The sequence below is a fragment of the Chrysemys picta genome, chromosome 24, assembly GCF_011386835.1.
Source record: "Chrysemys picta bellii isolate R12L10 chromosome 24, ASM1138683v2, whole genome shotgun sequence".
Taxonomy (NCBI): domain Eukaryota; kingdom Metazoa; phylum Chordata; order Testudines; family Emydidae; genus Chrysemys; species Chrysemys picta.
Genome location: NC_088814.1, coordinates 15,521,838 through 15,541,835, shown reverse-complemented (window position 1 = coordinate 15,541,835; position 19,998 = coordinate 15,521,838). Strand labels below are relative to the sequence as shown.

At 56.9% G+C, this 19,998-nt stretch overlaps 1 protein-coding gene across 7 annotated transcripts in view; it reads left to right on the top strand.

Moving 5' to 3' along the window:
- LOC101933267 (1-phosphatidylinositol 4,5-bisphosphate phosphodiesterase delta-3) overlaps positions 1 to 19,998 on the top strand; it is a 52,986-nt gene that overhangs the window by 7,779 nt on the left and 25,209 nt on the right. For 6 of the 7 annotated variants that reach the window (XR_010594767.1, XM_024104581.3, XM_005282859.5 and 3 more), the window contains exon 2: positions 18,053 to 18,214. Coding sequence is in view for 6 of the 7 variants with exons in the window: in XM_024104581.3 (XP_023960349.2) it covers positions 18,053 to 18,214 (162 nt within the window). In the remaining variant the exon portion in view is untranslated. Of the gene's footprint in view, positions 1 to 16,979; positions 17,035 to 18,052; positions 18,215 to 19,998 lie in introns of those variants that run through there. The other variant, XM_065577640.1, reaches the window with a different exon arrangement.

The following is a 19,998-nucleotide window of genomic DNA, read 5'->3' as shown; positions in this document are numbered from 1 at the left end:
GTATGTATTCAGGCAAGATGCTGATTTCAAAGGGGCCGTGCTTCCTCCCAGGGGTCTCATTCAAAGTCTCCATGGCCCAAGTGCTGCCCTGGAACCAGTGCGTCTGGCTGGCATTCCCGTAGGTACCCAGTTGTATCTAAGGGGTCATGGGATGTCCTTTCTTTTCAAAATGAAATAATCAGTGATCCTTGTGATCAACAAGCAACCTCAGATGGAGGCAGGTGGGTCAGGCCAGACTGTGGGTTACTGGTTCTCAAAGCCAAGATGTGCTTCTAGCTCCTATCCCTGCCGGGGCTGAGAACTGGAGCAAGTTGGGAGATTTTCTAGGATACGTTTATTTGTCGGAAAATGAAACCAAACCTTTTTGCAGAAAGGAGAGAGTGAGCGAAAGCCAGAGCATGCCCCGTAGCAGCCGCTCGCCTGGTGGTCGGGCCCTCCCCTGCGCCGGGGGCGACTGAGTGCGAGTCCTTGCCCTGAACCAGGCAGAGCAGAGCGCTGAGGCATGGCTACGCCGGGGTGGGCTCGCTCGGCTTTCTGCAAGGTCTCGATTTCAGTCCAATGCAGAATGAAAACAAATGTTGGAACCGCAACGGTTTTTGTGAGCTGGAATTCTTGTGCCTCGCCCAGCCCTCGGAGACCCTCTCTCCGAAGTCTGTAGGAGGGGAGGGTGCTGGGAGGCTCTGCAGCATCCCTCTCGCAGGATTAGACACCCCCCTCCCGCCCCCGCTGCATGTTTGTTCCCCAGAGAAACCAAAGGCAGCCCTGGCTTGCACCCGGGGTGACCTCTGTGAGGCGTGTCTGGGAACAGCAACGGGGTGTGCGGCAGGCCAGCCTTCGGCTCAGGCCCCGGGAAGTCATTTGGCAAGAGAAATATTATTGTTCTGGGCAGGATGCAGTCAGCACCCAGCCGCGACTGTTTGGAAGGGTGAATGCTCTGCACATTAGCACACAGGCAGCTCGCATTGGGAATGCTTCGCCCTGGAGCCTGAACTTGTGTTAATGCGCTCACGTGTGTGTATGTGTGAGTCTGTCTGTGCATATAGACGTGCATCTATGAGTCTGTGTGTCCATGAGTCTGTGTATGTTAATATGCATGTGCAGATATACGTGTGTGTGTCCGTACATGTGCGTCCATGAGTCTGTGTGTGTGTGTGTCCACGAGTCTGTGTTTGTGTGCATATATACGTATGTGTGTGTGTGTCCATCTGTGCATGTGTCCATGTGGTCCGTGCATGTGTGTGTCCATGTGTCTGTGCATATATACGTGTGTCCATCAGAGGTGCTGGACCTAAGGGTGCTGGGGGCTGCCGCACCCCCCAGCCTGATTTGGTTTCCATCATATGCAGGGTTTACAGTTTGGTTCAGTGGCTCTCAGCCCCCCGGTGTCCGGGTGTGGGGTTGTGTGCTGCTGTGCTTGCTGGAGCTCTAACATCTGTTGACAGCTGTGAGCAAGTCTCGTGGGAGGGCTGAAGCAGGCACAGGGGATGCAGCCTGCCGTGTGCTGGAGGAGCGAGGGGCAGACGTGGAGGGCGCTTTGGGCTGAAGTCTGTGGTGACTGCCCGGGGGCTGTGCCAGGGAAGGGTCCAGCCCAGCGCACTACCCCAGGCGTGGATGGACACACTGAGCGGAGCAGTGCCGTAGTGAGGGAGGAATTCCTCCCCTTGGGAGGGTCAGGGATGGCTGGGGAGGAATGTCACAGCTCCGGGGTTAATCGCAGTCTTTCCTAACCTGCCTAACCCGCCTGGCATGGACTGCCTGGCAGGACGGGCTCTGCCCTGGCATACTAGGGAGTTTGCTTCTGTGCCTGTGTCCACTAACGCAGTGGTTCTCACATGGTGTCAAGTATCAGGGGGTAGCCGTGTTAGTCTGTATCTACAAAAACAACAAGGAGTCTGGTGGCACTTTAAAGACTAACAGATTTATTTGGGCATAAGCTTTCGTGAGTAAAAACCTCACTTCTTTGGATGCATCCGAAGAAGTGAGGTTTTTACTCACAAAAGCTTATGCCCAAATAAATCTTAGTCTTTAAGGTGCCACCGGACTCCTTGTTGTTTTAGTGGTTCTCACAGCCGGTCGGCCGCTTGGTCAGGGAAAGCCCCTGGCGGGCCGGGCCGGGCCAGTTTGTTTACCTGCCGCGTCCGCAAGTTCGGCCGATTGTGGCTCCCACTGGCCGCAGTTCGCCGCTCCAGGCCAATGGGGGCTGTGGGAAGTGGCGCAGACCCAGGGATGTGCTGGAGTGGCGAACCAAGGCCAGTGGGAGCCACGATCAGCCGAACCTGTGGACATGGCAGGTAAACAAACCGGCCCGGCCCGCCAGGGGCTTTCCCTGAACAAGCGACAGCCCGGCTTTGAGAACCACCGTGCTAACGGATCTGGGCACTGGGCTCATTCAGCTCGAACAGTCGAAACAAGGGCAGCTCAAACCAATCCCCATGGCAGCATGGCACGGTCATTGCCCTGACAGGAACCCTCGACCAGCTCCAAGCACCCTTCCTCAGCCGCTCAACCACACCAGCCCTGTGGGGAGCTTGGCTCAGCGTCCCTGGGGGCACCAGAGGGGCTGGGGAGCTGTTCACACGAGAGGGATGCACTAGCTGGAACGCTTTGCCTCTTTGTAGCGCTTCTTGGCTGAGAGCCTCGTAGCGTTTTACACCCGTCCGGGCATTCAGCTCCCAGTCCCCAGGGGGATGCAGGGAACATGACCCCTGCTTAGGGATGTGGGCGACAGCCAGGATCAGAACCACTCCTGTGCTAAGCAGCTGCTGCACCTACCAGGGTGCCAGGTCCGAGGGGGCTAAACACTCCCGCTGCTGAGCTCTGTGTAGCTGGTCTGCAGAGATGGGAGACTGGCACATGCTGCCATGGTGTGCCCGAGGAGGAATGCACAACACCAGTCAGGAAGGGGTTAATAGACATTCCCTCCAACAGGAGACACTGGCAAAGCACAGACCAGCCCCCAAATCCTTCCCACCCGGCCTGTGGGGAGGAGAACTCCCCATGGTGTGACAAGCCCGGAGTGCCAGGCCAGCTTGGGCACATACCAACAATGCCGATCATGCCTGAGCTGAGCAGAGATCCTGGTGTCATTACCCCTCGGGGGCCCGGCCTCTCCAGAATGCCCAGGGCTAAAGATGTGCTGTAACACGGGGCTAAAAACAGCCTCTTACGTAACTCACGTACGCCCAGGCAGGGGCCATGGGCACGTGCCCGTCACATCACACCCAAAGAGCTAATTGAAAGAGACACTCTACAGGATGCAGCAGGGTTCATTAAAGCCTAACGAGGCCTATTTATGAGATGATCCTAATGACTGAGTTATTATAATAGAGCTGTCACTTCCCGTTATGTGGAGGAGAATGTGCAGTGTCATGTTAACTCTGAGTCCAGGGGCTGCAGGCTTGGCTGGGGGTAAGGTGACCAGACAGCAAGTGTGAAAAATCGGGACGGGGGTGGGGGGTAATAGGATCCTATATAAGAAAAAGACCCAAAAATCGGGACCGTCCCTATAAAATCGGGACATCTGGTCACCCTAGCTGGGGGCAGTTCTGAGGAGGGAATTTGAGGGGTGCACGGCAGTTTGTACATGGGGGGCGGGAGGGGGGCAGGACAGACCCGTGCTGGGTTGGAGCAGGTGATGCGAACATCCAAAGCTTTGGGCTGTGTGGCAAGGGCCAGTGGAGTCTAAGGAGCGCTGTGAAGATTTTTAGGCACTGCAGGAAGTGACACCCAGAAGTTCCAGATTGACAGGTCCCTGCAGCCTTCTGATTGGCCCATGCTCAGTATTTAATCCTGGAGGGTGGCCCAGGCTGTTGGCTGATTGCCAGTCTTCCACCCAAGCCCGACTTGGAGCCTGAGTCCAACCTGGAGACTACCTCTGATCTCTGCCTCTGACCCCCGCCTGACCCTGGCTCTTGGTGCTTGCTGCCTGTCCTGCCTTGTGGGTGCCAGCCCAGCTGGGACCGCTAGGCCTGACTGCCAAGACACCGTCCCTTACGAGGGGCACTGTCACAACCAGGGCGAGGGTGGGCAGGCCGGTGCCTAGGTCAGGGCTTAGAGCTGGGGCTGGCGTCTCAGAGTGGTAGGTCAGGATCCCAGGACCAATGCCAGGGGGCAGGAATGGAGCTGGGGCTCAGGGGGCAAAGCCAGTGTCCGTGTCGAGAGTGAGAGTTCACGTGCTGAAGTCCAAGCCCGCTGAGATGCAGGTCCCTCACTGCGGCTGGCTGGGGGCGAGTCCTCGCTGCACCGACACTCCTGGGCTTAACTCGGGTGCCAGGAGCAAGCGGGGCCCTGGGAAGCTGTCAGGCCAGCCTTTGGAAGTGCTCCAGCCTGTGGAGTGCCTCTCCGTGGGTCGAGGTAGCAATGCAGACAGCCCGACCATGGCTGCCGGGGGGTGGCACAGAGCCGGGGTCGAGTCCAACCCCGCAGAGCCTCCTAGGCACTGCCTGCTGAGATGGCTCTGGGGCAGGCTCGCGAGGGGCCCTTGCGCAAGCCACCAAGTCCTGCCCTCTCGTAAGCAGCTGCTGGCTTTTGGTGCCTCCGGTTTGAGCTGCCCAGCATGAGACCCAGAGGGGTGGAGCCCCCAGAGCGCTCAGCATGGGCCCCTGTGGGAACGGACCCTGACTGGGGGCCGAGCCCTTTCTGCCTGGTGGTGCCGGTGCTGCACAGACACCGAGTGAGAGCCAGGCTGAGGCCCGGACACTCTGAATAGACAAGACAGGCAGGAGGCAACAGGCCACGAGACTCGCCTGGGGATTCCTGTGATTTATAATTGTTTTTACTTTCCATGGTAGGACATTTTAAAGAAAGAAATCCACGTTTGCCTGCAGGTGTGGTGCATCATGGCCCTCTGAGCCAGTTCGGTATCGCAGGCACCTCTCTGGCCCCATCACTGCACTATCCTAGCACGTCATGGTTTTTAATGTCTTCCCCACAGCCCCGGGGGGCAGCACAGTGCTCTTATCCCTGTTGTGCAGGAGGGAAACTGAGCCACAGGGAGGTGAGGAGACTTGCCCAAGGTCACCCAGGAAGCCTGTGGCAGAGTGGGGAATTGAAGTCTGGTTTCCAACATCCCCCCGAGTGCCATAACCACTTGACCATGCTTCCGCGGTGCAGCTGAGACTTGCTATCTGTATACTGATCTGGCACTCATCAGCAGCGTGTCTGAGCCTCACGGCTATTTGTGGGGTTAGCCGCACGACCCCTCTATGAGCTAGGGAAATCTTATCCCCATTGTACAGAAGAGGAACTAAGGCACCGGGTAGATTAAGTGACTCAGCCAGGGTGACACAGCACGTCAGTGACTGAGCCAGGTTTCCCGAGGCCCAGGACCATCCATTTGACATGAAAAGCAGTAACGGACCGTAAACAACATGGAAATTGACGTTGTGGATTTCCATTGTCTCAGATCAGGGGAGTGCAAGGCGGCAGGGGAGGGGCAAACACACGTCTAAACCAGCAGAAAGTTAACTAGATCTTTTAAAAAAAGATTAATCTCTGATGTTAGGAACAGAGGCAAAGAAAGTGACTGTGGTGTCCTTACACTGAGTGTCCCTTTAAAATGTCGCAGGAATCTAGTTTCACAGAAAACAGGAAACGCAAGAATGAAGGGTCAATAATCGACTTCGTTTTTGGAGAACAGCTGGAAAAGTCTTCGTGCGGCTGAGCCCAGGGTGTGCTTGCGCTGCGCCTGCCAGCAATCAGGAGAGTTGTGTGTCTAGAGGGGCCCACTGTGACCAAGGCCCCAGGGTCCCGAGCAAAGACCTGAACTGGCTTTGTGCGTTTCACAGTCTTAACCCTGGTGTTACCTTCTGATGCCCTGTGACCTCACGTAACCTCTGCAGAGGTTTCTCTGCTCCCATCTGCCTGGCTTCGTTCCCCTTCCCCACCTGGAATATAGAACAATTTATGGCCAGGGACAGACCAGCCAACACAATTTTTCTGCCTAATCTAAACTGCCATTCTCAGCAAGAGAAACAGTTTGGACAGCAGGCCCAGTGACTCACCTCCATTTCCTGCATTACTCAGAGGCTCCCAGCAATGCCTCCAACTCACACGAGGCCCGGGCCCAGGGAAGAGAAGGAAAGACTGACCCGATGGGCTGGTTGTGGACAATTCCATTTGGGATCTTTTTCCTGGGCAGCTCCTCGTGGCAGAGAGCTTGAAAACGAGGAGTGAGTTTATGGCTTGGGTTGTGATGTGAGATCAGAAGCCACCTGCCTCCCTGCCTGAGCCACTCTGGCCTGACACCGTATTGTTACTGCAGTAACGCCCAGCATGGCCTCGCCAGGCGGCACCCATGCACATCCAGAAAGATGGGCCCTGCTCCACTGACAACACAGATAGAGTGGGGGAGAGGGCGAAGTGTCATGACAGAGGTCACATGGCAGGTCAGTGGCAAGGCTGGGAATGGAGCCCAGGTGTCCCAACTTGCAGGCCAGCAGGCTGGTTGCTGGATTGTTTTGTGGCTGTGCGAGGCCTTTGAATAAGGAATCGCTAGCTGAGAATTCTCTGCTTGGCCCTGCCAGGGCAGCACCTCGCCTACAAGGTGCCAGGCCAAGGGGAATGGGCTGCCACCTCTGAGGTACAAAACCCAGGACCTCTGGGATGATCTGGAGCCCATAAAACTGAACAGGTGGCAGCACGCACGGAGCACCCTTCTGGGTTTCCTGGGACAGCTCCCTCAAAAAAGGGACGAGTCTGGGAGAACCCGGAGGGGAACCTGGCCTGTGTGTGAGCTGGTGGGTGACTGTGAGTCTGCGTGTGGTGTGATGATGTTAAAAGGAGTCACAGAGTTGAGCAATTCCTCTCTGGTGTGATGCTTGTGCCGCTTTCTTACAGCATCTTAAATCCCTTGTTTACAACTCCCCTGCTGATGAATGGTCATTTCACACCCTCCTTTGTTGTCACTGGGGAACTGACAGTGGAGGACTCTCAAAGTACCACAGATTTCTGTAACAACCATACGGCACAATCTCATAACTTCATACGCACCAAGGATATACATATTTGGACAGAACAATGGGTTTCAACAGATCATGACCTTTCCTAGGATAGCTTACAGGGCATGCTGTGTATGAAATATATCGTAATTATATGACAGGGGTGACTATGGGGGTTCCAGGGTGCTGCTTTGAGTACAGAGTGCTATGGGGAAACCGAGGCACAGAGCAGAGAAATGATTTGCCCAAGGCAAGCTGATGGCAGTCAGAATTAACACTCAGGAGTGCCAGCTCCCAGTCCCATAGTCTACCCACAACCTCTTCACTGGGCTGGTGTTAGATACTTGCTTTGCACAGTATTACAGTTCAGTCCAGGAGTGAAAGGGTTAACGGTCACACACTGGGCTGCTAAGGGGAGTCCTTGTCAGTTGCTTTCTGATTGGCTAGAAGGGCTTGGGCACAGCTCCACTTAAGAGCCAGGGTTACACAGGGGCGAGGAACTGCCTGGTGGGGGTTGCAAAAGTTAGTCACCGAACTCGCCTTCAAACCCCCTGTCGGCGCCTCCGTGCGTCTGGGGTGCTCAGTGTTTTGCTGCCCTGGCCCTTGCTGTCTGAAGCCGGCGAGTCCGTCTCTCTCTGTCCTAGGGTTTGATGCTCCCACGCAGCTCCACCAGCACCGTGCCAGGCCTGTTACGCGGGGTGCGTCTGTACCTGGCACGCTGCACCGTTACAGCGCTGCCAAGCTCCCCGGCTGCACAACACCTGTTACCAGGCGGCCCGCATCGCTGGCCCCTGTGGGGCTCTCCAGTGCGCCCCTCTGGGTCTCAGGTCCCTGGCCATCGCCTCTGTCTGGGACGGATCCCGTGTTCCTCCTGCTCTCAGGCCAGGTGCTGGCCGCAGCCCCTGTGTGTGATCACCTCAGTGGGTCCGACCCTGCAGCTCTGTTTCCTCCAGGGGAGTGAGGGTGGGAATCAGCAACCAAGCAGCCTGCTCATAGCAAAGTATCTCTTATTTCAGAGAAAACGCCTTAAAAACACTAACCCAGGCTGTGCGCCTGCCTGCTTCCCCTGACACTTACTATTGGCTGGTTCTGGGAAGGCCAGTTCCTTTAGACTCCCCCACAGACCCTGTCTCTCTCTCTGTCCTAGGGTGACCAGACAGCAAGTGGGAAAAATCGGGACGGGGCTGGGGGGTAATAGGAGCCTAAAAATTGGGACTGTCCCTATAAAATTGGGACATCTGGTCACCCTACTCAGTCCTCCCGTCTCAAGTGTCCCCAGGTTTGCAGGACGCGTTTGCAGACTCAGCATTGCAAAACAAGGTTGCAGAGACAAGATACAGGGTCACCCTGAAGCTAACAGCTGCTCCATTGTGTTTCAGGGTACACCCAGATGCCCTTATCTGGGGAGCCGTTTAGCGAGCTGGGACACAGCAGTATTCTCACACAGCAGGTCTGGCAGTGTTCAGAACAGCAGCTCCACTTCTGTCACCACCTGAACCCTGGGGAGCCTGGAGCCAGAGCGGCTGGAGAAATGGGCTGGCTTCCAATCCCTGTGGCCTGCTGGACCCATCACTAAACTCCTCCAAAATGCTCTGTATCAGCCCCGCCCCGCCCAGGGAAATGCTGAGATTTATTGCAGAGGAAGGAGAGCAGGGCTTGGGGATGGGGCAGTGGATCCCCCCGCATGGTGCAAGTGGGGGAGCAGCAGCGGCAGCCACAGGGGGACGTGGAGCCTTTTCCATTGCACAGGCTGAAGGCAGGAAGCTCTGGGCTGAAATCAGGTGCAGACACTTGCGGTAGATGTTGCCATCCTTCACTGGGCGCGGGAGGGCCCTAGCCGTGTTGCTATTTCTTCCTCGCTGAATTTTTTTGCATCTGTTCCCAAGGGGATAAAACTGCCCTTGAGAATACTGAGCAGGGCTGAGCCAGAGCTGCCAGGAACAATCTGGATCAGAGGGGGGCCCTTACGTAAGCCCCCCCCCCCCACGCTGGCCCAGTAACATCCCCTTGAAGGCAGAGAGCAAACGGGCTGCTGGCGGGGCGGGGGAGAGCAGAGCTGAAGGCTGGGAAGGCAGGAGGGAGCCGGAGGAATGTGCAGGATCAACACGGGCCAGTGTTTAGCCAGGAGGTGCTGAGTGTTTTTAGCCAGTGAGAGTGACGGTGTCAGGGGAGGAGAGGACAGCGAAAGCAGGGAGCTCAGAGCCCATGTGTCCAGAGGCACAAACCTGGCCAGTCCCCTGCAGCAGGCCTAGCCGCATGGACCGGCCTCCCTGCCCCCTCTGGGGCAGTGCCCTGGGAGAGCCAGTGGCCAAACCCTGCTGCTCTTGGTTTGCCAGGCAGCACGGGCAGGACAGAGCCCGCTCTGTGCGTGAGCGCCAACTGCCCAGCGCGGGAGGAGCACGGGGGGGATGGCCTGGACGTGCCATGGGTGGTGAGTCTGTGCCAGAGGCAGGGACAGGGATAGCCATGGGGGCTCTCACAGCACGGGAGTGTCTGAGTGCTGGGCGGGAGCTGGCCTCCTAAATTAACCCTTCAAAGACTGTAGGCCTTGCCCTTGGCTAGCCCCTTTCCACGGAGGGTTTCAGGCACTGCAGACAGGCGAGTCACACAGGAGTGAAGGCTCAGGCGTGGCCGGGAGCTGGAGATTGTTCCTGTTTTGCAGATGGGCGAAGGGGGGCCAAAGAGTAAAGTGATCTGCCCCGTGTCACTGGGTGCAAGGGGCTGTGGTGCTGCCTGGGCCCTGTGGGCATGGCTGGGATGGCGTTTGCAGCCTCTGGCAGTTCTAGACCCGGGCTTGCACATTAGTGCCGAATGCGGCAGCCCCTGTCTGTGCTAGCGCCACAAGCCACGCCCACTCGCGGGGGAAGGAGCTGGCATGGAAGTTCTTTCATAAGTGTCCATGAGGTCTGGAGCTTTCCGCATTTGCAGCGAAGGGGAGAGAGCGACGTAGTGAAGCACAAGCCTGAATATCACTCAGGACGCCTGGGTTCTATTCCTGGCTCTGCCCCTGCCTCTCTGTGGGACCTTGTGCAAGTCACTGCACCACTCTTTGCCTCAGTTTCCCCATCTAGGAACTGGGGATAATAATGACCTGCCTCCCAGTTAACTTGTGTTTGTAAAGTGCTTTGGAGTCCCTGTGACAGAGCTATCTCCGTGCCGACTATGGGGGTCAGGCTGGGCCTGGCTGGGAAGCAAAGCTGGGAATTACGCCTGGCCGGTGAGTTTCCAACCTGATTCTTGCAATGGTTTAAAACCTTGTCAAGCTCCTTAGCATGCTCTGAAAGCACGGGGTGGAGCCCTGGGCAGGCTGCTTCAGTGCACGGCTCTGCAAAGTGCAACCGAGGAGGAGGGCCTGAAGGTAACACGGGAGAGACACAAACAGGAGCTGGGGCCGCGCTGTTGGCCAGATGCGAATCAAGGTGGAACACACAATACTGGCCGGGGACGGAAGGCAGGCTCAACGCTCTAGTCAGCCAGAGGCAAAGGGAGCTCAAACCTCCAGGGCTGAATCTAGGAACTGCGATCGCGGAGTAAACTCCAGAAGGTGCTTTCCCTGCTCTGGAAATAGAGAGCGGAGGGGTTTTCGTGGGCTGGGAGGGGAGCAGGGACTGCCCCCCAAAGCCACTGTAAGAGACCAAGGATAGAAAACAGGGGTGTGGGGCATGCGGTGGAGCTCACAGAGCCTGACCCAGTTTCCACTGAAATCAACAGGAGACTTTCCCCTGGCTTCCAGGGGAGCTGGATCAGGCCCTTACGCTCCTGACCTCCGTTCTGCCACCACTGGACGGCACCGGGGGTCTTCAAGCTGCGTCCAGTGGATGTGTCCAGTGGGTTGCTTGAAGCAGGACTCTACGGGGTCAGGAACGGAAGGCGTTTGCGCTGCGTCTTCCCTGTTTCTTCTCTGTTCCTGCCGTCAGTCAGCCCAAGCATTTGCCAAGGCCGGTAATCTGGACTCTGACCTTTCCCCACTGGGAGCCTGAGCCCTGCGAGTGAATGGAAGTGTTTCCACTGGAGTGGGAGCAGGGTCAGAGTGAGTCAGTCTCACTCTTGCTTTCATTCTGGTGTCCAGCAGCGTGGGCCTTGCGGCGTGCGCTGGGCGAGGCAGGGAGTCCCGGGGGCGGGGCTGGGGGTAGCCGTGTGCCTGGGCCTTTCTGAGCAGTGCACTCGTTCAGCAAAAGGCTTCGGAACCTTGGCACAGGAAAAGTGATTCTGTAATCTGGGCCCGAGGGGAGATTTCTTCATGTTTCCATTCCATGAGGGAGAAATCACGTACAAGAGGCGATGGAAAGCGAGTTTACATCCCATTTCTGGCGATTTCCCTGACAAGCCAGTGGATGGATTTTCCATGGCCCTTGAATTTCCACGTCGTTTGAGGAGTTTGAGACACTGGGCCTGGTACTCCTCTCCCTTCCCCCCGTTTTACCCCCGGGTAACTCCATTGGCTCAGTGCGGCGACTCCCCCTCTAGGCCTGCGTCAAAGGAGAATCAAACCCACCGGCCAGAGAAAAATCATCTGTTCCAAAGCACTTCCTGGCCCAGTGCTGCTTGCAGCACCAGGCGACTGCAGCTGGGAGGAACTGAAGAACCTGGCTTACTTCTCACCATGAATGTGGCTTGTTCATGTCTTGCCTTTCACCCAGCATAGACAGGGAAACTAGGCTGGCCAGGCTGGCAGTGTTTCTAGTCAGTTTCACTTCCTTCTTCCCCTGCTGGCAGAGAGCTGGGTCGCGTTCCACGGGGAAGGTTTAAGACTGGGAATCTCATAGGAGCCTGAGGGCGTTTGGTGCCCAAATTCCAGTGAAATTCTCTGCCCAACTTGGATACTTTGCCGATCCCAGACAAAACTCTCCCTCCCCCCAAATAAAATCTTGTAACCCTTTAAAAATGTATCCAAGAATGAAATGTGGGGCTGAAAACTAGCCCCTCTCTAGCTCCATGCCTGTGTGCCTGGAACATTTAGTAGGTCAGAATAAATCCCTGGCTGAGTTTAGGTCCTAAAACAGGCCATTGCCTGGTGATGAGTTTCAGATCAGATTATAGCTGGATGATTTTGCATCCCCTGCTGCTCTGGGGGGCTTCGACACAGCCTGTAATTTGATTTACTTGTTGTGATTATGTCTCATTTACTGTACAACACCCTCCTTTGGAAAATCCACTCAGAGCCAGCGGTTGTCTCGCCTGCTGTGTGCGTGGTAGCATCAGATACACTCACCTCGGAGTCTTTGGCCTCAATGTCAGTATCGCACAGAGGCTAAGGCCCTGCCCTTTTCCACTGGGCGGGACCTAGGCCTTGTATTGGGATGGAGGATGTTCTGCAAGTCCATAGCAATGACATGCTCCACAGTGACAGCGCGTTGAACGTCACTGGCATCCTGCAGCGGTGGGTGTCCAAGTGCTTCTCAAACAGCCTTGCCGCCCCCTAGGGAAGCCACGGTCATCTGCCCATAGCATGGATGTCCTGGGGGTAACTGAAAAGCGCTGGGTGAAAATCTGGCCCTCAACTGTGGGTGCGGAGCCCTGGGAGACGTGCCCGAGCGCCCTCGGTGACAGACACAGGAATAGAACCCAGGCGTCCTAGCCCCACTCCCCCAGCCTGCTAACGTACCATGCTGCTTACGTCGTTCTATGTTATTAGCTCCCATTCGAACCTTCCCTGAGATAGTGCTGAGAACATGTGACCCTTTTATGGAGACCCCTCCCAGGCAGATTGCAGGTTGGCATTGGACTGTCAAGGAGAGGGAAAGGTTCAAGGCAAAGTGCTCAGAAGTGCGCATCCCTCGCTGTGGTTTGCGGGAGGCTGATGGTTTGTTGGCTGTAGTTGAGTAGTGGCTGCTCTCCAGGGAGTGGATTGGTCGTCAGGCAGGATAGTTACAGCCGAAGCCCAGCCCGCAGTGTATTTACAGCTGTCAGTTCACGCCGTGCTTTGCTTGCAAAATTGATATTTGCTCAAGACGGGCTTGAGTTGAATGGCACCGTGATTGTAAACTGCATGATGCCAAGGAGACCGAGGGGTGCGGCATGAGCTCTTACCCTGGGCTCTTTGTGTCCAGAGGGCACCCAGCACGTAGGAAGGGGGGTGGGGAACAGAAGTGGTTAAGGCTTGCAATTTTCAAAGTGTCTCCGTTTTTGGGAGCCCATCTGGGGGGGCTTTACGGTGTCCGACAGGACACGTGGCCTAGGTGATCAGACAAGCCATTGCCAGAGCCGAGAGTGGAACCCGCGTCTCCTGACGGCCAGGTTGGAGCACTGGCCCCTGGGTCATGCAGCCAACGCCCCACCTGTGTTGCCCAGTGACCTCTGTCCTGGGAACTGTCCGAGTCTGGCACGGTGCAGCAAGGTCCATGCAGCAGCATTTTTCTTGACTCAGCCCTTTCAGCCTTGGGATGTGGTGGGATCTCAGCCACTTGCAGTCAAGATGGGACGTCTCTTTCTAAATGATGTGCATCCGCTCCCCCAGAAGTTCTGGGCTGGGGGCAGGAACGCCTGGGGCAGGCAGGAGCTCAGGCGGGAAGATTGCAATGCTCCCTTGTGGCGTTACATCTAGGAATCCCTGAACAGTCGGGCCCAGTGGGGCCGGTCATTGCTCCCGCCCTGCACAGGTGTATTTGAAGCCGGGAGAATCTGGGTTGCTGGAGCTGAAAACAGAGGACTCTGGGTGTTTTCCTCACACGGTACAAGGCACATTGGGAACTTCCCCCTGGAGACCTGGGAAGGTCTAAGGGGGGATGTGGGCTGTAGGCTGCGCAGGAAACAAACTCTCTCAGGGTGTGGCTGTGGCCTGACATCTGCCCACACACAGGGCCAAAACAAATGTACAGCGTTCCCTTCCCCCTCCCAAGCTCTTCCCGCGAGCGCCCGCCCAGACGGGAATGCTGCCCTAAGCATTGTTACGATGGCCTCTCAGGCTGCACTTGGCACACCGTGATCTCGGATAATCTCCCCCGGCAATGCAGTGTGGCATGCTCCATGCTGATCGCCAGCTGGGGTCCGAAATCAATCCACCCTCCTCCCATTGCCCCTTTGGTCATTCTTCAGATGCCTTTACATAACGTCACAACCCAGAGCATCCTGGCCAATGCCCGTGCTTGGCTTAACTGCGGCCTCCCTGCGCTCCTGGGCTGCCTGGCAGGGCACAAAGCTCTGTTGGAGACGGGTTCGGACACAATCCAATTCTTAACACTGACCGAGGGACACACTTCCACACCACAGTTCATTAGCCCGTGGAACTCACTGCCACCGAAACCCCTGACGCCAGGAACCTTGCGAGATTCAAAAAAAGGTTGGACATTTCCGTGGATATCAGAAAATCCCGAGTTATCCTAATTCGTGCTAGCAGGGATATTAACCCTCCTGCCTCAGAGCTTAAGCCAGTCTCTATTAGAGACCAGGATGAGACCTACGGGGGGGCAGATTATCCGACAGCTGCTACTATGTGGCTCTTGCACCTTCCTCTGAAGCATCTGGTGCTGGCCACTGGGATCCATTCTGGTGATGCTGCTCTTGGCTCGTTCCGTATAGAAAGGTTCCCCCTCGGGCTGAAGCCGAGCTGGGCCCATGTCAAAGCTGTGGGGGCTGGAATCCAGCCAGTGCCATGGGTGGCCGGTGAACTGGCCGTTGGGGGGAGGCTAACCCTTGGCCCCTCCCCTTCTTCCCAAGACCCTGCCCCCCCCCTCCTGTTCTACCACCCCTCCCCCACAGGAGCCCAGAGCACCCTCACCACGGCCCCGGTGTGCCAGGTGGTGTGGCCACAGGGCCGGGTGGGCAGTGCGGCCCGAGCATCACCCACCCTGAGTCCCCACAGAAGGCCAGACAGTCACAGCCCTGCCCGCCCGCACCAAGGCAGAATGGCAGGAGTGGCAGGAGGGGCCTGGGGGCAGAGCATGGGCCGGGCCATGCCAGGCACAGCCTCCCTCAGCCTATGATACTCACCACTAGGGTTGCCAACCCTCTTGGTTTCGCCAAGAGTCTCCCAGAATTGGGCTCTATCTCCCAGAGGCTACTGAAGCCAGTCCGGGAGATTTTAGGCCCTAAAAGTCCGGTGGCACAGCAGGGCTAAGGCAGGCTCCCTGCCTGCCTTGGCCCTGTGCCGCTCTGGGAAGCGGCTGGCACATCCCTGTGGCCCCTGGGGGGGGGGGGCAGTTGCGGCCAATGGGAGCTGCAGGGGCAGTGCCTGCGGGCAGGGCCAGCGCGCAGAGCCCCCTGGCCCCTCACGAGGCAAGCGCCGCCACGCTGGAGCCCGCACTCCTCACCCCCCCACACACCCCAACCCCCTGCCCCAGTCCTGAGCCCCCTCCTGGAGCCAGCAACCCAAACCCCCTTCCACACCCCAATACCCTGCCCCAGTCCTGAGCCCCCTCCTGCACCCTAACTCCCTCCCAGAGCCTGCACCCCTCACCCCTTCCCACACCCCAATCCCCTGCCCCAGCCCGGAGCCCAAATCCCATACCCCCTGCCCCAGGCTCAGCCCAGAGCCCCCTCCCACACTCCAAACTCCCCAGCCCAGGCCCCAGAGCCCGCACCCCAACACCCTGCCCCAGCCCACTGAAAGTGAGGGGGGGGATGGAGTGAGTGAGGCGGGGCCTCAGGGAAGGGGCGGGGCAGGAGGCATGGCAAGGGTGTTTGGGTTTGTGTGATTAGACAGTTGGCATCCCTGCCCGCCCACTTCCTGGATCCCAACAGGATGACCAGCGCTCCCCGGCCGCAGGCCAGTGGTGCAGAACAACCAGCCTTTTATGGAAGGGCAGGCTGCGAAGTTCCCTGCCACTCATCGGCTCCACCAATGGCTGGTCACCAACCCAGTGTGGGTGGGGCCCAAGATCACCCTCACAAGGCCCTTTGCCATAAGAGCCAGATGAAGGATCCTGTTGTCTGCTGGGAATTGCAGGGGAGGGTGCATGTAACTTCCCCCAGAGCTCGGTGTGATTCCTGGGTGGGCTCCCTGGGGACCCTGTAAAGAAGGAGACTGCGCTGCAGAGCAGAGCAGAGCAGGGCTGCTTGCAAGCCAGCGCTGAGGGAATCACGCCTGCCCCACGGCCCAGCAGAGGATTCACCCCGGCCCCCTTCTGTCCAGAGCCAGCGGGGAACTGAAATACTCCTGTAAGGAGCGGGCGGGGGAGGAACATGCCTGGACTAACCTTTGCAGGCAAAGATATTGTAGAGCGGCGGTTCTCAAACTGGGGGTCCTGACTCCGTTTTAATGGGGTCGCCAAGGGCTGGCACTAGCCTTGCTGGGGCCTAGGGCTGAAGCCTGAGCTCCACTGCCCGGGGCCAAAGCTCAAGGGCTTCAGCCCTGAGTGGGGGGATGGGACTCAAGTTACAGGCCTGGGGATGAAGCCCTTGGGATTCAGCTTTGCCCCCCCCCCCACCCCTTTGGGACTCTGGCTTTGGCCCTGGCCCCCCTGCCTGTGGTGGCAGGGCTCAGGCTTTGGTTCTCCCATCCTGGGGTTGTGTAGCAATTACTGTTGTCAGAAGGGGGTTGTGGTGCAAGACGTTTGAGACCCCTGTAGAGAAAGGGAGTGGACCTGGCCACAGGTGTCAGTGGTAAATTCCACTGATTTCAGTTGCGATGCAGCCCCTTCGGCATTGGCTGCATGGGAAAGTTACAGCAGCTTAGGTGAGAGGAAGGATGGCCCTGTGGCTAGGCCATTAGCCGGGGACTCAATTCCCAGCTCTGCCACAGACTGACTGCGTAACCTTGGGCAAGTTCCTTAACCTCTCTGTGTCTCCCTTCCCCATCTGTACAATGGGGGTCCTAGCACTGCCTGACCTCACTGGGGTGTGTGAGGATAAATACCTTAAAGCTCTGAGGGGCTCAGACCCTGTGGTGATGGAGGCCAGGCAAGTCCTTCAGTCTAGCAGATAGCTCCTGGGCAGCTCACCTGTGTGTGGACCCGCTTATTTCAGTTTAAGAGACGCTTGTGTCGGTTTAACTTAAACCTCTTCCCAGCTGACTCACGCTGCACTGGAAGGCTCTTTCATACCGAAGTGAGTGTGCACCCTGAGCTCTGCACTGGTTTCAATCCACCCCTGAGGCCCTGCTTCTGCTGCAACACGCTCATGTTCACAAGGCCTCAGTCGTCAGTGAATTTGGCCCAAGGTATTTAAGGGAGGGAGTGTGGTCTAAGGTTAGAGCAGGGTCCTAGGAATCAGGACACCTGGGTTCCATTTCCAGCTCTGGGAGGGGAGTGAGGGTTAGAGCCGAAGGACTGGGGATCTGGACTCCCAGGCTCCATTCTTGGTTCTGGGAGGGGAGCAGGGTCTAGTAGTTGTAGCAATGGGGGCTGGAAGTCAGGATGCCTGGGTTCTGTTTCTGGCTCTGCCACTGACCTGCTGGCTGCCTTGGGTAAGTCACCACCCCTCTGGGCCTCAGTTTCCCCATGGATAACATGGGGACCTACCTCACAGGGGTGGTGTGAGACTAAAATCCTTACTGTTTATGAAGTGCAGCGAGGCCCGGGTCTGAAAGGCGCTATCGAAGGGCAAAGAGCTGTTACAGCCACTTCTCCTTGACTTGCCTGCCACGGCCCAGCCCCGATTCATGTTTCTCCTGCAAGAATATTACCAGGACCCTTACAGTGAGCAACACGTGGAGCTTCCTGGGCTGGTGCCCGCACGCTCAGCGGGTCAGGGAGACACACCAAGGGTTGCTATCTCGGTAGCAAACCCTGCCAGAAACCATTGTGAGACCTTCTAGGCTGTGTGTGTGTGTGTGTGTGTGTGTGTGTGTGTGTGCGCGCGCACGAGCGAGTGCAGCTGTGGGTGTACGACCTCTACTGCAGTGAGAGGAGAATTTCCGGGAACTCAAGCTGTAGGCACCTGGGTTGGATGGAACGGGAGGCCCCACGTTCTAGAGTGGATGCTGCCCATGCCTTTCAGCTGGTGTTTGTTGTGTTCGTTGGTTTGGGGCAGAGGTTCCCTGCAAGGCAGGACAGAACGCTGACTGTGCAGTGGACAGATGCCCCTCACACTCCTTTCTCGCAGGGCCCGGGTCAGCTGGCAAACTTCAGGCACTGGGCGGGCAGAGTGACGTGGCACTGGCAGCCGAGTTACTAGACTTACTGCAGAAGTGGTGGCTTTGGGGGGCTTGATGGGTCCTTCCCCTTTGCTCCTTGCAGGCCTGACAGATGATGAGGACATCAAGGTGATGCTGAAGGGCTCCTTTCTCTGGAAGATCAAGTCACGCAGACGGAAGAAGGAGCGGTTCTACCGCTTGCAGGAGGACGGCTTGACCATCTTGTCTGAGCGCTGCTTTAAACGGGCTCGCTCCAAGCAGATCTGTAAGTCCCAGTGGCCGAGACTCAAATGCTCCTGGAAACAAGAAACCCAGATCCCAGTTCAGAACCTAGAACCCAACCCACGTCCAACACAGAACCGAGAACCCCTCCCACCCACTGACCTAGAACCCAACCCCCAACCAATGCAAATTCTACAACACAACGCTCTGCCCAATACATAATGGAGAGCACATAACCTAGAACACGAGGCCAGAAACTAGAACATAAACTCCAGCCAACACAGCCTAGAACCCCAGCACAGAACCTGGAATCTAGATTCACCCACCCAAGCACAGAACTCAGCTGGCCCAAGCCTGGAACCCTGTAAAATCCAGCTGCATGAGCCGAGCAGGTTCTCAGCTCTATGCTCCTGTTTCTGTGCCCGGGCAGGACAGCAGACACAGTTAACAGGTTTGCCAAGGTGCATTTTCATCCTTTACCTCCCAGCCACAAAGTCCCATCGCTCTGCTCAGAAACCCCTCCCGCTCCCCCATCGACAGCATTGGGTTTGATTTCTGGGTGAACAGAGACACCCCGTCCTCGATCCTGGACATGGTGACCCTAGACACTGCTCTGATGCTTCACTACAGCAACTGCTGTCAGTATCGCCGTTGGAGACAGCAAATCCTACGCTCACATGGGCTCTGTCTGGTCTGGGATTAGAACGACAGAAATTAGAGATTAAAATATACCCATGTCATAGAATCATAGAAGATTAGGGTTGGAGGAGACCTCAGGAGGTCATCTAGTCCAACCACCTGCTCAAAGCAGGCCCAACACCAACTAAATCATCCCAGCCAGGGCTTTGTCAAGCTTGACCTTAAAAACCTCTAAGGAAGGAGATTCCACCACCTCCCTAGGGAACCCATTCCAGTGCTTCACCACCCTCCTAGTGAAATAGTGTTTCCCAATATCCAACCTAGACCTCCCCCACTGCAACTTGAGGCCATTACTCCTCGTTCTGTCGTTTGCCACCGAGAACAGCTGAGCTCCAATCTCTTTGGAACCCCCCTTCAGGTAGTTGAAGGCTGCTATCAAATCCCCCCTCATTCTTCTCTTCTGGAGACTAAACAATCCCAGTTCCCTCAGCCTCTCCTCATAAGTCATGTGCCCCAGCCCCCTAATCATTTTCATTGCCCTCCACTGGACTCTCCAATTTGTCCACATCCTTTCTGGGGGGGGGGGGACGGACAAAACTGGATGCAATACTCCAGATGTGGCCTTACCAGTGCCGAATAGAGGGGAATAATCACTTCCCTCGAGCTGCTGGCAATGTTCCTACTAATGCAGCCCAATATGCCGTTGGCCTTCTTGGCAACAAGGGCACACTGCTGACTCAAATCCAGCATCTCGTCCACTGTAATCCCCAGGTCCTTTTCTGCAGAACTGCTGCTTAGCCAGTTCCCTGCTCCCAGGGCCAGGCCCGTCCCTGCAGAACTTCCCATGCTGTTTTGTTCACCTGGGGCTCCATTTTCCAAAGAACTCAGTGCGCGGGGGTCATATTGGGTGCTGAGTCCTTGCAAACCTGGCCTCCTAGCTCAGCGTCACAACAACTGGGCTCCCTCCCTTCCCCAGCCTGCGAGCTCACTGCTAGAAGCTGCTTTCTCTGGAGATGGATTCAATCTCCTCTGCTCACTTGCAGCAGGTGATGGCCACAGGTCTGTTATTCCCAGGGCCCCTCTAAATAACCCCTCTCTCCCCCATACCCTTCACATACATGCAGGTGGCTCTGACGCGTCTTTCCATCCTTGCTTGGTCATGCGGGGGGCCCAGTCCTGCAGCATGAC